This window comes from Notolepis coatsorum (assembly GCF_963971535.1).
Source record: "Notolepis coatsorum genome assembly, chromosome: 9".
Lineage (NCBI taxonomy): Eukaryota > Metazoa > Chordata > Actinopteri > Aulopiformes > Paralepididae > Notolepis > Notolepis coatsorum.
In genome coordinates this window covers 142,848,562-142,864,467 of record NC_140173.1, presented here as the reverse complement: position 1 = coordinate 142,864,467, position 15,906 = coordinate 142,848,562, and the positions used below count along the sequence as shown (strand labels likewise).

At 43.7% G+C, this 15,906-nt stretch overlaps 1 protein-coding gene across 1 annotated transcript in view; it reads right to left on the bottom strand.

Moving 5' to 3' along the window:
* Positions 1–15,906, bottom strand: part of dst (dystonin) — a gene marked incomplete at its 5' end in the record, with an annotated part of 232,374 nt that overhangs the window by 118,727 nt on the left and 97,741 nt on the right. The window contains 6 exons of the mRNA XM_084322030.1: positions 230–356; positions 3,244–3,403; positions 5,585–5,751; positions 7,026–7,343; positions 8,091–8,299; positions 12,752–12,875. Coding sequence (XP_084178156.1) covers positions 230–356; positions 3,244–3,403; positions 5,585–5,751; positions 7,026–7,343; positions 8,091–8,299; positions 12,752–12,875 — 1,105 coding nt within the window. The remainder of the gene's footprint in view (positions 1–229; positions 357–3,243; positions 3,404–5,584; positions 5,752–7,025; positions 7,344–8,090; positions 8,300–12,751; positions 12,876–15,906) is intronic.

Genomic DNA, 15,906 nt, shown 5'->3' with positions numbered 1-15,906 from the left:
CCGGACACGATGGTTACTGTTGGTTAGTGGTTATTACAGAATCAGAAATGCTTCCAATCCCTGTGCTTCCAATCCGTTGAAAGCTTCAAAACAAATAGGCTGTGTTGTGTGTGTGTGTGTGTGGCAGACATTACAGCTGACTTGTTAGACAAAGACAAAAAAGCTGCGTGTGTGTGTGCGTGTATGTGTGTGTGTGTGTGCGTGTGCGCATTTGTGTGTGTAAGCATACCTGTCTTGTTGGACGTTTTTGTCTTAGCGGGAGACGTGAGGACACTGATCTGACTGCACAGCACTGATCCTTTGCTGCTCAGGTCCTGGACAGCGGGTCCTTTGGACGTCCATTCCTCCAGTAAACCCTGAGGAAGAAATCAATCAATCCAACAATGAAGTGATTATTGCTTATGTGTAGTGATGCACCGATGTGAAAATTGTGGCCGATATCGATATTTACCGATGTCGATATCTCTGTATAGAAAACATGTTTTTTATGATAATCAAATAAAGAGCTATTTTCCAAAACGCATAATTTTTTTTACTTTTGTAACCTATTTTCAGAAATGACTGATATTTTGAAACTATTTAAGGCCAAAACATGTAAAAAGAAAAAAAAATGATTTTTTATATATATATCAGCCCTATCTTGATATCGGACCGATACCGATGTGTAAAAAAACAGCCATATTGGCCGATATTTTATCGGCGGCCGATATATCGTGCATCACTACTTATGTGTGTCTGATTATAGAACACAAGCATGACAGGATAGCAGTACTAGCTGCTCCTTATTAAATGATTATTGATTATGTGTGTCAGATTGTAGAACACAAGCATGACAGGATAGCAGTACTAGCTGCTCCTTATTAAATTATTATTGATTATGTGTGTCTGATTGTACAACACAAGCATGACAGGATAGCAGTACTAGCTGCTCTTTATTAAATGATTATTGATTATGTGTGTCTGATTGTACAACACAAGCATGACAGGATAGCAGTACTAGCTGCTCCTTATTAAGTGATTATTGATTATGTGTGTCAGATTGTAGAACACAAGCATGACAGGATAGCAGTACTAGCTGCTCCTTATTAGATGATTATTGATTATGTGTGTCAGATTGTACAACACAAGCATGACAGGATAGCAGTACTAGCTGCTCCTTAGTAAATGATTATTGATTATGTGTGTCATATTGTAGAACACAAGCATGACAGGATAGCAGTACTATTCCCTTGTGCATTGCCCCACTGTCGGCCTGGGGAGGGTGTAGAACTACCACATGCCTCCTCCGATACATGTGGAGTCGCCAGCTGCTTCTTTTCACCTGACAGCGAGGACTCTCACTGGGGGAACGTAACGCGTGCGGAGGTTCACGCTATTATCCCCCAGATCCCCTCCCTGCTGAACAGGCGCCCCGTCCGACCAGTAGCAGTCGCAGTTTACAATGACCAGGCTTCCCACCCGCTAACACTGCCAATTGTGTTAGTCGGAACGACTGACCAAGCCGGAGGTACCGCTGACAGCTGGATTCGATCCCAGAGTCTCTGCGGTGGTAGGCGAGTGCTTAGTCCACTGCGCTACCCAGCCACACCCTGAATACACACAAGGTGTGTTGGTGTAACATTACCCAAAATGTTAGAATTGTTCTTATTGTTGTTGTGAAAATTATGACTAAAGTCCTTTGAGATGTCTATACCCCTGGATATCAACAGAATCAAGCCATTTCAGATAATCAATCTGCTTCCTCTGAAATAATACACACAGGTTACTCTGATTGGCCCATCAGTCACATCTAGCTGCTCTGATTGGCCCATCACTCAGTCACATCTAGCTGCTCTGATTGGCCCATCACTCAGTCACATCTAGCTGCAGTCACGGATTGCATTTCCACCTGGCTGACTCCGCCCGAGATCCGATCACAACGTGAGCCCAGACTAACTGGTCGCAATTAGGGATGTCCGATATTATTGGCCTACCGATATTATCGGCCGATATCGGCATTAAAATGTGATATCGGAAAATATCGGTATCGGTTTTCAAAAGAAAAAACATTTTAATTTTTCTTTTTACATTTCTAGAACCTTTATTTACCCAGGCAAGCAAGTAAGAACAAATTCTGACTTTATTTATTGTCAAAAGTATGCATAATGTTGTGTTAATTCCACAACAAGAGAAATTATTCAGTTTTTTGGGGGGGGAAACCCTGCATATATCGGTATCGGTTGATATCGGTATCGGAAATTAAGAGTTGGACAATATCGGTATATCAGTATCGGTAACAAAGCCAATATCGAGCATCCCTAGTCGCAATGCGTATTCTGTGCGTTGCCTTCACACCTTGACATTATCATGTGTTTCTCATTATCCAGAAGATAATACACATCCAGATACAGATCACATGTTAACACCAGGTGGAAACGGGGTCTCTTGAGTCCAAGGAATGAGTGGCTCACTCTGCCTTATCCTCTACTACTCCTGAGTAGCCAACCACTCACCTCCCATTAGTTTGGCAAGGGAAGCGACAGGGAGACAAGGGAGGATAGAGCTGTGGCCTATTGGAACAGACCCATCTTGTTCCATTACAAAACAACCCCCCCCCCCCAATACTAGCACATGATTAAGTCTCTCTCTGGTTCTCAAGAGTAATCCAGAGGAGCCAGAAACGTGTACTGTTTTATTTTACAAAACGTTATCATAGTAAGTAGTGGTATCATCGACGGTCTCTGGTGTACCTTCATCAAACCAAAAGTTGTTTGAAAACGTATTGCACATAATCTAAGTATGGGGGGGAAAGGCAATCGTTAGACCATCCCATAATGTCCCTCTGCACTAACATTTCAAAAATGTTTGAAAACGCAGCGATTCAAAACCAAAACTGTTTCTGACCTTGAACCCCGGCCCCCACCCCACCCCATATACACACACACGCACACACGCACACACACACACACGCACACGCACACACAGGCACACACACACACACACACGCACGCGCACACACACATGCACACACACGCACACGCACACACAGACACACACAAAAGGGCTTAGACATCAGAGGGTTAAGAAGCATACTATTATATCAGATGTGGCGTATGTACTGTAATCAATGACTACTGCTTTGACATTACCCCGACCTGTCTTGTCTCGTCTTGGCGTTACTAGTCTAAACACGCGTGGGAGAGTAACAGTGTCTCTACAGCCGCAGTGTAAAACAGTGTGTGATGATGTCTGGTGGTGACTCACGTTGACTCGGTGCAGGTCCTCTCCCAGACGCTCCTCGCTGCTGCCGCTTGGCTGAACCGCTGGTACCTTCTCCGTGGTCTCCTCCAGCCACTCGGAGAGGACCCCGGCTGCGGACCTGAACGCCCCCAGCTGGTCCTGACAGGAGGACACCTCCTCCTCCCTGCAGCCGCGGAGGAGAAGAACACCGGCGCCAAGCCCACACATTAGTTAGGGAGAGCGACTGGTGTTTTTTTTTTATTTTTATTTTTTATGAGTAGTTCGCTCCACTTTGATGTGAAGCGTCTCATTGACCCCCCGGTAACATCACTGACTCACTCTTGTCAAGTCAGTCGTGGCTAGGGCTGCACGATTCATCGATTTTTTATCGAAATCGCGATTTGAAATGATGCAATTATTCTTTTTTTTACATTTTTTTTTGTTTGATCCACTTTTTCTCCAATTTTTTTTATATTTTTCTCCCATCCCAATTTCGTATCATCCAATTCAACCCTCCCCTGTCACGGACGCTGTTTCTTGCCTCCCACAAGCCGGCTGCAATGTGGACTAAGTCATACATAGCACAAGTCCCCTCCGGTACTCGAGGTAACAGCAGTCGCATCTTTTCACCTGCGCAGCTCGATCTCTCAGTGGCGAGGAGTAACGCGTGGGAGGCTCACGCTGCCCCCGACACTTCCTGATTCTACTGCGTAGGCGCACCAACCGACCTGTAGGAGTCGCTGTCCACAACGCCCGATCCCCACCCATCAGTTTCCCACCCTCTAATACGGCCAATGTGTATTAGTACGGACGACCAGCTAAACTGAAAGCAAATGTGGAGCGCTGGGCTCGAACTGACGAGCCCAGCGTCTCCAGCATTTCGTGGCGAGTGCCTTGCCCACTACGCCACGTAGCCGCCCCTTTTTTACATTTATTTAACCAGGAAGTCCCATTGAGATACAAGATCGGTTTGGGAGAGGGAGGTAAGGGGTTTTAGATTGTGTGTTGTGAAGTTTAGACTTCAGAGAGGGAGAGTAAAGTACAGAGAAAAAGGTACCGTTGGGTACCGGTATCGATTCCCAGGTAAAAAGAAACATTTTCAGGCTCGGTGTCCCGAACAGACCCACCCTCGTAGGCCAGATGCAAGCCGCATTTTACAATAAACCTCTGTGGGGCTGCTTAAAAAATATATATATTATAATCGCAAATGTAATCGCAATCGCAATATCTGTCAGAAAAATCGCAAAATTCGATTATTTCCCAAAATCGTGCAGCCCTAGTCGTGGCTCAAACTCACGCCACTTTGCGTTCGACCGGGTCAATCTGTGTGACAAAAAAAAAACGCTCTGCATCTGTTGTTTCTATCGTGCCCTCGTTTCTTTATTGAGACAGTCAGACGAGAGAAAAGATAGGGGAGACACAGGAGAGAAGGTTCTGATGGGATTCGATCCCGATGAGGTTCCAGATGTGAGAGTCTCTAAACCACTACGTCATCTCTAGGGAGAGACCACCTGGTAGTTGAAAGGTCGCTGTTTCCATCTCCACGTTACAGGAATGACCTAATGTGACCAAAATACCCATGTATACAGATGCATGCCAACCTGCTCCAAAGGTGGTTATTTTGAAACTATCTACCGGTAACTATACTTAAAATAATGATGCAATCATTATTGGCCTCAAGACCACTGTTGTGTTTAGTTGGTTGCTGGGGATCTGGGGAGTGGCTCATTGGGAATGATGACTGACACCTGGATTGGTGTGACCGTGCATCTACCGGTAGTCTCTCTCTCTCTCTCTCTCTCTCTCTCTCTCTCTCTCTCTCCCCCCTCTCTCTCTCTCTCTCTCTCTCTCTCTCTCTCTCTCTCTCCCCTCCCTCTCTCTCTCTCCCTCTCTCTCCCTCTCTCTCTCTCTCTCTCTCTCTCTCTCTCTCTCTCTCTCTCTCTCTCCCTCTCTCTCCCTCTCTCTCCCTCTCTCTCTCTCTCTCTCTCTCTCTCTCTCTCTCTCTCTCTCTCTCTCTCTCTCTCTCTCTCTCTCTCTCTCTCTCTCTCTCTCTCTCTCTCTCTCTCTCTCTCTCTCTCTCTGGTGGTTTTTGGGTTGGTTTATTTGAGATTTTCTCACACCCATACATGTTCACACATCCACACTACTGATAAACCGATTGCATATTTAAAATGTAGTTGTGTTAAATAAATAAAAATGTACTTTAAAAAAGTCATGCGTGGTCTCCACATTTTGCCCTTCCTTTGAGTCAGGTTCTGACAACAAAAAAAAAAAACGCGACAGACAGCCTGCTTGCACATTTCACATTCCGCAGGTTTGTATTTGCTCTTGTGAAAATACACCGATAGTATACATAAGAGCTTACTTCTCTCTCACGGTGTCCTTGAAGGCGTTGAAGGTGTTGTGCAGGGCGTCCATCTTGCTCTGGATCTGGGCCTGACTCCCCTCGGGGCCGAGGCCGGACAGCTCCTTGGACAGCGTCTGCAGCGTCTCCAGGTCCTTGGCGTGTTCCTCTATCTCCGCCTTAGTGTCCTATACGTTCATACGTTATAACAAGTCAAATTATTATTATTATTATTTTTTTATCCACTTTTTCTCCTTATTTTTCTATTTTTCTCCCATCCCAATTTCGCCTCGCCAATTCTCCCTTCAATTCTCCCCTCCCCTGTCTCGAACGTTGCTAGACCATGCCTCCCACTGGTCGGCTGCAGTGAGGACCAAGCCTTGCATCACGTGTCCCCTCCGGTACACGAGGAGGCAGCCGTCGCATCTTTTCACCTGCACAGCGCAATCTCTCAGTGGCTCACGCTGCCCCCGATACTTCCTGATTCTGCTGTACAGGCGCACCAACCGAACTGTAGGAGTCGCTGTCCACAACGTCCGATCCCCACCCACCAGCTTTCCCACCCCCTAATACTGCCAATTGTGTTAGTATGAACGACCAGCCAAGCTGGTAGCAACGCCGAGAGCTGGGCTCGAAGCCAGCATCTCCTGCGTGAGTGCCTTGCCCACTGTGCCACTTAGCCGCCGTCAGACTCGGAGCATTAATTAATGCGGTTACTTCGTGACATACTGTAACAGCGAGAGAGAAAAAAATTGCGGGTCCAAAATGTATGTTGTTGTTTACATGTTGCAGGCACGTACCCCCTCCCTAATTCCCATTTCCCCACGTGGAATGCACCTGATTGGATAAACGACTGGTGCTCTAGTGCGACATCTAGTGGCTGAATGTTATCTATAGCCCCCTTTAATACTTCACACTGGGTGACGTTCACTACCCACTAGGGCTGTCCCCGACTAAGGATTTGGATGGTCGATTGGCCAAAATGTGCCGTTAGCCGACTATTGGTCGACAAAAAAATAAAAAAAGTATAACATTTAAAAAAAAGAAATATATTATTATTTGTTTTAAATTTTTTATCATTCCATTTGGGCTGTGGGGGGTGCTTAATGTCTGAAGGAGTCGACTGAAGGCTTCTTGTCCTCTGCAAAAGCATGCAATTGGTCCACTGATGGATACATCTTGATATTTGTCTAGTCTAGTGTGTTCATTAGATGGGTGAAATCCTCTTTCAGTGCCTCTGTGCCTGTTTTCGTAGGCAGTTAGCCTCTGGTATGCGTGCCATTAGCGTTAGCCACGCTTCTAGGCCTCTTTTCTTTTGGAAAGAATGATTTTATTTTTTTTAAATAAAAAATTATAAATATATATATATATTATTTTATATATTCGACTAAGCGGTTGGCCAGTCGACTACGGCTCCTTTCGACCGATTAGTCGACTAATAGGGGTCAGCCCTACTACCCACCTGTGTGAGCCGCGAGAGCTCGTTGAACGTTTTCCCGGGCCCGTCCGTCTCTTGCAGCTCCTCGGAGCGCCTCTTGACAAACTGCTGCACCTTCTCCGTGGTCTTCTCGAACTGCTCCACCTTGTCCTTCAGCCGCTCTAGCCCGACCACCTTCTGCTTGTGCTGGTCGCAGGCGTCGCTGAAGCGTTGGGTCAAGGCTTCCATCTTGGACTGTAGCTGGGCGGCCGCGGACGGGTCCGCCGTCTCCGCAAACTTCTTCAGCTTGGCCTTCATGGTGGAGATGCTGCCCTGGCGGCTCGCTATGTCCTGCTCCAGAGCCTGCTCAAGAGACACACGGAGCGGACAACGGTGTCTGAATGCCTAGACGTCATCCAGTGTGCATAGTTCTTTGATAATAATAAAATAATAATAACTTGGATTTATATAGTGCCTTTCAAGAAACACTTAAAATCAGAGTAGAACAGTAGAACGTCAAGTTACGGTACAGTTTAAATGAGAAGGAGGATCGCTAGCTAGCAGGGAGGCTAGCGGCGGCTAGCAGCTAATCCATTTCTGAAGAAACACTGATGTAGATAATTATGGAAATATAAAACCAAAGCTTTACTAACTGTGAAGCATACATTTGATGTACATTATATGCTTAATATTACATGTATTAAGCATACATTATGGTAAGGGTATTCATAATTAATCATAATCTATTACTGCTATGTTTATTAAACCTTCCCTACAGCAATAATAACCAGGCTGAATTACTCATCTGGGGCAGTCAGAGAGACACAGCATGTTATACTACTTTATGCTACACCCTAAAAGAAGATTTAAATAACACAGGTCGGTGTGTTAAAAGAATCACAGACAGCCTAAAATGGCGTCGCTGTTAAGACGTGTTGCCAATAAGATGCCCCTATGTGTTTTAAAACCACGGACTAGCTTGTGTCTTTTCAAAGCATCTTTTTTAAGTGTGTACTGAGAGGAGTTCAGGTTATAAAGACCTGTTTCAGGGTACAGTAGACGAGACACGAGACAACAGAGCAAAGAAAGGAGGGGGTATGGAACACATACGGCCTCCTTGCTGAGGACGTCCCCTATGGCTGCTGAGTTCAGAGGCACCCGGTCCTTCTCCTTCACGCTCCCCTCCACCCTCTGCATCCAGCCCATCATCTCGTCCAGGCCGTCCTGGACGCTCATGGAGCGGGTCAGTGTGATCTGCAGCTTCTCGTTGCGATCGCTCACGGACTTGGACAGGTTGTCGTAGCGCTCCACAATGTCATCTGCGGAACACGAGGAATCGAATCAGGGTGCGCGTTTAGCGTTCGGTAGGTAGAGGGAGAGACTCGGATGTCTGAATGTGACTATGTCTGTCGTTCAGAGAGAGAGACATCAATGGTTATGTCTGTCGTTCAGAAAGAGAGACATCAATGATTATGAATGTCATTCAGAGAGAGACATCAATGATTATGTCTGTCGTTCAGAGAGAGACATCAATGATTATGTCTGTCGTTCAGAGAGAGACATCAATGATTATGTCTGTCGTTCAGAGCGAGACATCAATGATTATGTCTGTCGTTCAGAGAGAGACATCAATGATTATGTCTGTCGTTCAGAGAGAGACATCAATGATTATGTCAGTCGTTCAGAGAGAGATCAATGATTATGTTTGTCCTTCAGAGAGAGACATCAATGATTATGTCTGTCCTTCAGCGAGAGACATCAATGATTATGAATGTCCTTCAGAGAGAGACATCAATGATTATGTCTGTCGTTCAGCGAGAGACATCAATGATTATGTCTGTCGTTCAGAGAGACATCAATGATTATGAATGTCGTTCAGAGAGACATCAATGATTATGAATGTCGTTCAGAGAGAGACATCAATGGTTATGTCTGTCGTTCAGAGAGAGACATCAATGATTATGTCTGTCCTTCAGAGAGAGACATCAATGATTATGTCTGTCGTTCAGAGCGAGACATCAATGATTATGTCTGTCGTTCAGAGAGACATCAATGATTATGTCTGTCGTTCAGAGAGAGACATCAATGATTATGAATGTCGTTCATAGAGAGACATCAATGATTATGTCTGTCCTTCAGCGAGAGACATCAATGATTATGTCTGTCGTTCAGAGAGAGACATCAATGGTTATGTCTGTCGTTCAGAGAGAGACATCAATGATTATGAATGTCGTTCAGAGAGAGACATCAATGATTATGAATGTCCTTCAGAGAGAGACATCAATGATTATGTCTGTCGTTCAGAGAGACATCAATGATTATGAATGTCCTTCAGAGAGAGACATCAATGATTATGAATGTCGTTCAGAGAGAGACATCAATGATTATGAATGTCGTTCAGAGAGAGACATCAATGATTATGAATGTCGTTCAGAGAGAGACATCAATGATTATGAATGTCCTTCAGAGAGAGACATCAATGATTATGTCTGTCGTTCAGAGAGAGACATCAATGATTATGAATGTCGTTCAGAGAGAGACATCAATGATTATGTCTGTCGTTCAGAGAGAGACATCAATGGTTATGTCTGTCGTTCAGAGAGAGACATCAATGATTATGAATGTCCTTCAGAGAGAGACATCAATGATTATGAATGTCGTTCAGAGAGAGACATCAATGATTATGAATGTCGTTCAGAGAGAGACATCAATGATTATGAATGTCCTTCAGAGAGAGACATCAATGATTATGTCTGTCGTTCAGAGAGAGACATCAATGATTATGAATGTCGTTCAGAGAGAGACATCAATGGTTATGTCTGTCGTTCAGAGAGAGACATCAATGATTATGCCTGTCGTTCAGAGAGAGACATCAATGATTATGAATGTCCTTCAGAGAGAGACATCAATGATTATGTCTGTCGTTCAGAGAGACATCAATGATTATGAATGTCCTTCAGAGAGAGACATCAATGATTATGTCTGTCGTTCAGAGAGAGACATCAATGATTATGAATGTCGTTCAGAGAGAGACATCAATGATTATGTCTGTCCTTCAGCGAGAGACATCAATGATTATGTCTGTCGTTCAGAGAGACATCAATGATTATGTCTGTCGTTCAGAGAGACATCAATGATTATGTCTGTCGTTCAGAGAGAGACATCAATGATTATGAATGTCGTTCATAGAGAGACATCAATGATTATGTCTGTCCTTCAGCGAGAGACATCAATGATTATGTCTGTCGTTCAGAGAGAGACATCGATGGTTATGTCTGTCGTTCAGAGAGACATCAATGATTATGTCTGTCGTTCAGAGAGACATCAATGATTATGTCTGTCGTTCAGAGAGAGACATCAATGGTTATGTCTGTCGTTCAGAGAGAGACATCAATGATTATGAATGTCGTTCATAGAGAGACATCAATGATTATGTTTGTCGTTCAGAGAGAGACATCAATGATTATGAATGTCGTTCAGAGCGAGACATCAATGGTTATGAATGTCGTTCAGAGCGAGACATCAATGGTTATGAATGTCCTTCAGCGAGAGACATCAATGAGCTCCAGCTGGTGTCCAGCCTCGATACCAGATTCTGAAAATACTGTAGGAACATTTTCCAGGAGAGAATTGGTCCCTCCTGATTCATGATGACATTATAGCAGGCTGGGGAAAAACTGATTACATGTAAGGGCTGGGAGGTGTGCCAGATATGAAGGCATACCGCCATGGATCCATGCAACGGTGTGTAATATGTAATCTACAATATATACATATTTAATGAAAACAATTATACTGACAAAACTAAGATAAATATTGTGATATGATATTTTGGCCATATCGTCCATCAGATTACATTAATCAGAATAGAAAATAATTGGTGATTGCAATCCAGTGCAGTTAAGCAATCAGATTAGAGATACGTATAAATGAATGAATGAATACATCAACTTGTTGATAACTCAATAACTTGTTGGATCATTCTGGGATATTTGATATTGAGATTAAAGACACAATCATCTTTTGACATCTCTATAAACACGCAGGGCAATTCAGAGTCTTTTCAGTATTTATGTTACATAATCAAGATGAGTATAAATATTGAAAGATTCAACTGAACTGTTTGAATTGTTTATTGTATACTATATTGAGTTCCTTGGGAACCTGCCAGAAAGAAAAAAGTTGGATACAGGAGCAAGGTCTTCGAATGTCCATTCTACCAACAAACGTCTTTGAAATGTATGTTGAAATGTTTGGAGATAATGATAATTATGTAATTACAGTCATTACATTTTAATAAATCGTTAGTTTAATGACATAATTCCTTTGTATTCTTTTGGCTAGTTTTGTAATCCAAAACTAGCCAAAAGGTCATCAGATGACATTGCAGAGTTCAAGTATTGATGAATTCTAAGCAAAAAATTTACACTGGTTGACACTGCTATTTCAATGCTTAAAATATGAAGAGCCTGCATCTTTACATTCCTAAAGCATGATTTCAGCATCATGATAGCAGGACGTGGGCAGTGTCCTATTTCACAGTGGAATCATAGAGTGTGTGTGTTGCCTGGATGACTGTACTCGACTGTACTCTGTGTCGCCTGACCATGTCATGTCCTTGTATGTCTGTCACATGATCTGATAGATGCATGAATGTCTAGTGAGTGAATGTACAGAATATGTTTTAAATTGTTTTTATATTCGTTTTAATGTCTTTCTTATTTGTCTGTTTCTTTTCTGGCTTTAACAACCTAGCCCAGGGACTACAGCTGAAAACCGTGCTAATGTTGGCATATTTACAGTTGTTAATTTTTATTAATTTATAAATGTATAACTGTTGTTTGATATGCACTGTCCCTGATCAAATAAACAGAGTAAAGTAAAGTAAATAACAGGTGTAGTCATGACAACAAGTGGCCCTGCCTGGGGCCTTCTCCTCACCTATGGTCTCTTTCACAGTGGAATAACAGGTGTAGTCATGACAACAAGGGGCCCTGCCTGGGGCCTTCTCCTCACCTACGGTCTCTTTCACAGTGGAATAACAGGTGTAGTCATGACAACAAGTGGCCCTGCCTGGGGCCTTCTCCTCACCTATGGTCTCTTTCACAGTGGAATAACAGGTGTAGTCATGACAACAAGTGGCCCTGCCTGGGGCCTTCTCCTCACCTACGGTCTCCCTCACAGTGGAATAACAGGTGTAGTCATGACAACAAGGGGCCCTGCCCATGGGGCCTTCTCCTCACCTATGGTCTCTTTCACAGTGGAATAACAGGTGTAGTCATGACAACAAGGGGCCCTGCCTGGGGCCTTCTCCTCACCTATGGTCTCCCTCACAGTGGAATAACAGGTGTAGTCATGACAACAAGTGGCCCTGCCTGGGGCCTTCTCCTCACCTATGGTCTCTTTCACAGTGGAATAACAGGTGTAGTCATGACAACAAGGGGCCCTGCCTGGGGCCTTCTCCTCACCTACGGTCTCTTTCACAGTGGAATAACAGGTGTAGTAGTCATGACAACAAGTGGCCCTGCCTGGGGCCTTCTCCTCACCTATGGTCTCTTTCACAGTGGAATAACAGGTGTAGTCATGACAACAAGGGGCCCTGCCTGGGGCCTTCTCCTCACCTACGGTCTCCCTCACAGTGGAATAACAGGTGTAGTCATGACAACAAGTGGCCCTGCCTGGGGCCTTCTCCTCACCTACGGTCTCCCTCACAGTGGAATAACAGGTGTAGTCATGACAACAAGGGGCCCTGCCTGGGGCCTTCTCCTCACCTACGGTCTCCTGGATCTCCTCTGTGTTGCTCAGCAGCTCTCCCTCCGATGTGACCAGAGAGTCTGCGGTCTTGCGCAGCGTGTCGACGGCCGTCTGGTGCCCCGTCGTCTGACCTTGGAGCGCCTGGAGGTCAAGAGAGGAAGGACAGAACAGAGGATGTAATAATCGTATTCACTAAGTCCAGGTAGAGGATCCATGTGCATCATGTGCATGTATTCTGTATTCTACACTGTATGTGATATATACTGTACTGTTGATATCTATGTGCATACACCACAAAGAACGTTGCCAGTGATCATGAAAATAATAATAATAAAATAATAAAAATATAATAATAATAATAATAATAATAATAATAATAATAATAATAATAATAATAATAATAATAATAATAATAATAATAATAATAATAATAATAATAATAATAATAATAATAATAATAATAATAATAATAGTAAGTATATTATTATAAAACAATAATTATATTAATAATAACAACAACAATAATAATAATAATAATAATAATAATAATAATAATAATAATAATAATAATAATAATAATAATAATAATAATAATAATAATAATAATAATAATAATAATAATAATAATAATAAGAAGAAGAAGAAGAAGAAGAAGAAAACTACTGCATTGGGCACACATTTAGATTTAAAGGGACATTTAAAATAAGTATCTTTATTTATTTATTTATTAATTATTTACAGGGACACACTGGCATTTAAAATATGTCTTTATTTATTTATTTATTTATTTATTAAGTTAGTTAGTTATTTTAGTCACTGTCAGTATAGCGACTAGTAGTTAACACTGTCAGTACAGCCACTACCATAGTTAAACCAATGCGTTTCTAACTGCTAGAAGCACGCTGGCTGAACTATAATAGGAACGCTAACTATACTAAAGATGATATTTTAAGACAGCCGGATGACAAAACCCTGAGATATCGTTTTCTTTCTCGGTGAAGAACAAACAAGACTATAATTCCACATTTCAAAGTTGTTTATCAGCATCTCCCGTTCATTCAGGAGGAGATACGGTTCTGAAGAAAAAACACTACCTTTCTCTGTCTCAACCGTTTCAACTTGGCATCTCTCTTCTTCCTGAGATGATTTGTAACCAAAGCTGGAGACGGTGTTGCATTCTTGGCCCTGCAGGCGCCTCTTATCTTGGCATATCTGTGTTCTCTTAGTCATTGCCTCTACATGGAGAAACGCCGGGGAACATTACTCTCTTTCTCTCTCTCTCTCTCTCTCTCTCTCGTCTCTCTCTCTTGTATTCACAAGCCGGCCAGAGGCCCAATCCGATGGCCGGAGGATGTCATCTACTTCTGGATAATGTGCCCTCTCTCTCTCTCTCTCTCTCTCTCTACGGCGCTGCCTGTCAGGGCCGTTTACTGGCCTAATTACAGGCATTACTATGCAAACACAGCAAGTAACCAGAGCCTGAATGGAAATGCTTCTTAACCCTTTTCAATTGTTGTCGTTCTATATATATACGCCACAGGTCACCATTCTCCCCGAAGCTATAGAAATAAAATCTGGGTCCCGCTCGGTGGAAGATTAACAGGGACACTGCCTTTTTTTTGGAGCCACAACAATCCTAAACGGAGTTCTTCTTACACCCAGATGAGGTTCATGTTCTATAGTGTTCTCGTTGACCCATCCGTCGCATATGGGGCAGCCCCCGGATTTTACATTGTATAGGTGACATCATCTTTTTAGGAGAGAGCGGTGCTCACATGTTCACAGACACTAACTGAACTGTCCTGGGGGCCTAAATATTAAAGGCAACCAACTTGTGTCTAGCCACGCCCAACTTGCATCTAGCCACGCCCCCGCGGCGACGCGGCAGCAGCAGAGCGGAGCGGCTCTGCCGCGGAGCGTAGCGGCAGCGCGGAGCTCTGTCGCGGCAGCATTATGTAGCAGTAATCCCCCCTTTTTTAACATCGAGAACTAGCTCAACTGGTAGGGCTGCCTTGCTGTGGATTCTGCGGTCCGTTGGTGACAAGTTCGATTCCCTTCAATTTATTTTTATTTATTTTTTTTAACATGCATTCTTTCGCCGGTTAAGTTTAGGCATGTTAACTTTAAGCATTGTTTCGGAGTTGGTTAAGGTTAAGGTTAGGCATTGTTTCGGAGTTGGTTAAGGTTAGAAGGGTTAAGTTTAGGCGCTGTTAAGGAGCTGGTTAAGGTTAGAGTTTGTCTTAGAGAATGGCAATAGACAGCCTATTTCCGCGCTGCAACTCTCTCACGCTGCCGTGGTCACATGGGCGTAGTGGCCAATCAGAGAAACGCTAAACACAAGTTGGTTGCCGAAAATATTCACGCGTCCTGGGGGCTACAAGAATTACAATAATGTGAATTCTTAAAATGCATGGTGCTCCCCCTTTAACTGTTTGTGTGCTTTGAGTTGGAACTCTGGCCTCAGTGGTGTCGTTTTAAAGTGGAAACGGCTGCGTACGAGGCAGGTCTGCTGGGCAATGATTTAAAAAAAAAAAAACACTTCATGTTTGAAGCAATCAGTAACTCTGCATCTGTTCTGCCACCCGTCCACTTGGCGTCTCGTATCTTCTTGAGTCCGACATTAGTGGTACAACGTGCTTTGTGTTTAGACAAGGTGTAAGACATTTACAATTTAAAAGTGCTTATTGCAAGGCTGTACAGTATGTCTAGATCCAGCCTCCTGAATCACCCATTTTGTCCCTTCTATTATAATTACAGTGCTGGAGATTTGGGGTGCTCGAAATTACGAAATTTTAACAAGGGCAGAAGTGTGCAATTCAGGGGCTTGATCCAGGCTAGCAAGGCTAAAGATAAACCCAGAGCGGGCCTAGTCGAGTCCCTGTTTTTTTTTTATCTTTTCCCCCCTCCTTTTTCCGTTTTTCTCCCATCCCAATGTTAGTCGTTATGCCAATTCCCAATCCCCTTCCTGGTCATTGCGCACTCTACCCCCTACCGTCGATCCGGGAGTGCGGAGACTATCACGTGCTTCCTCCGACACATGTGTAGCCAGCCCACCACTTATTTTCACCTGGCAGCGCGGACTCTCACTGGGGGGAGTGTAACGTGTGGAAGGGTCACACTACCTCCCCCAGATCCTCCCCTCGCTGTGCAGGCGCCTCGACCGAACTGTAGG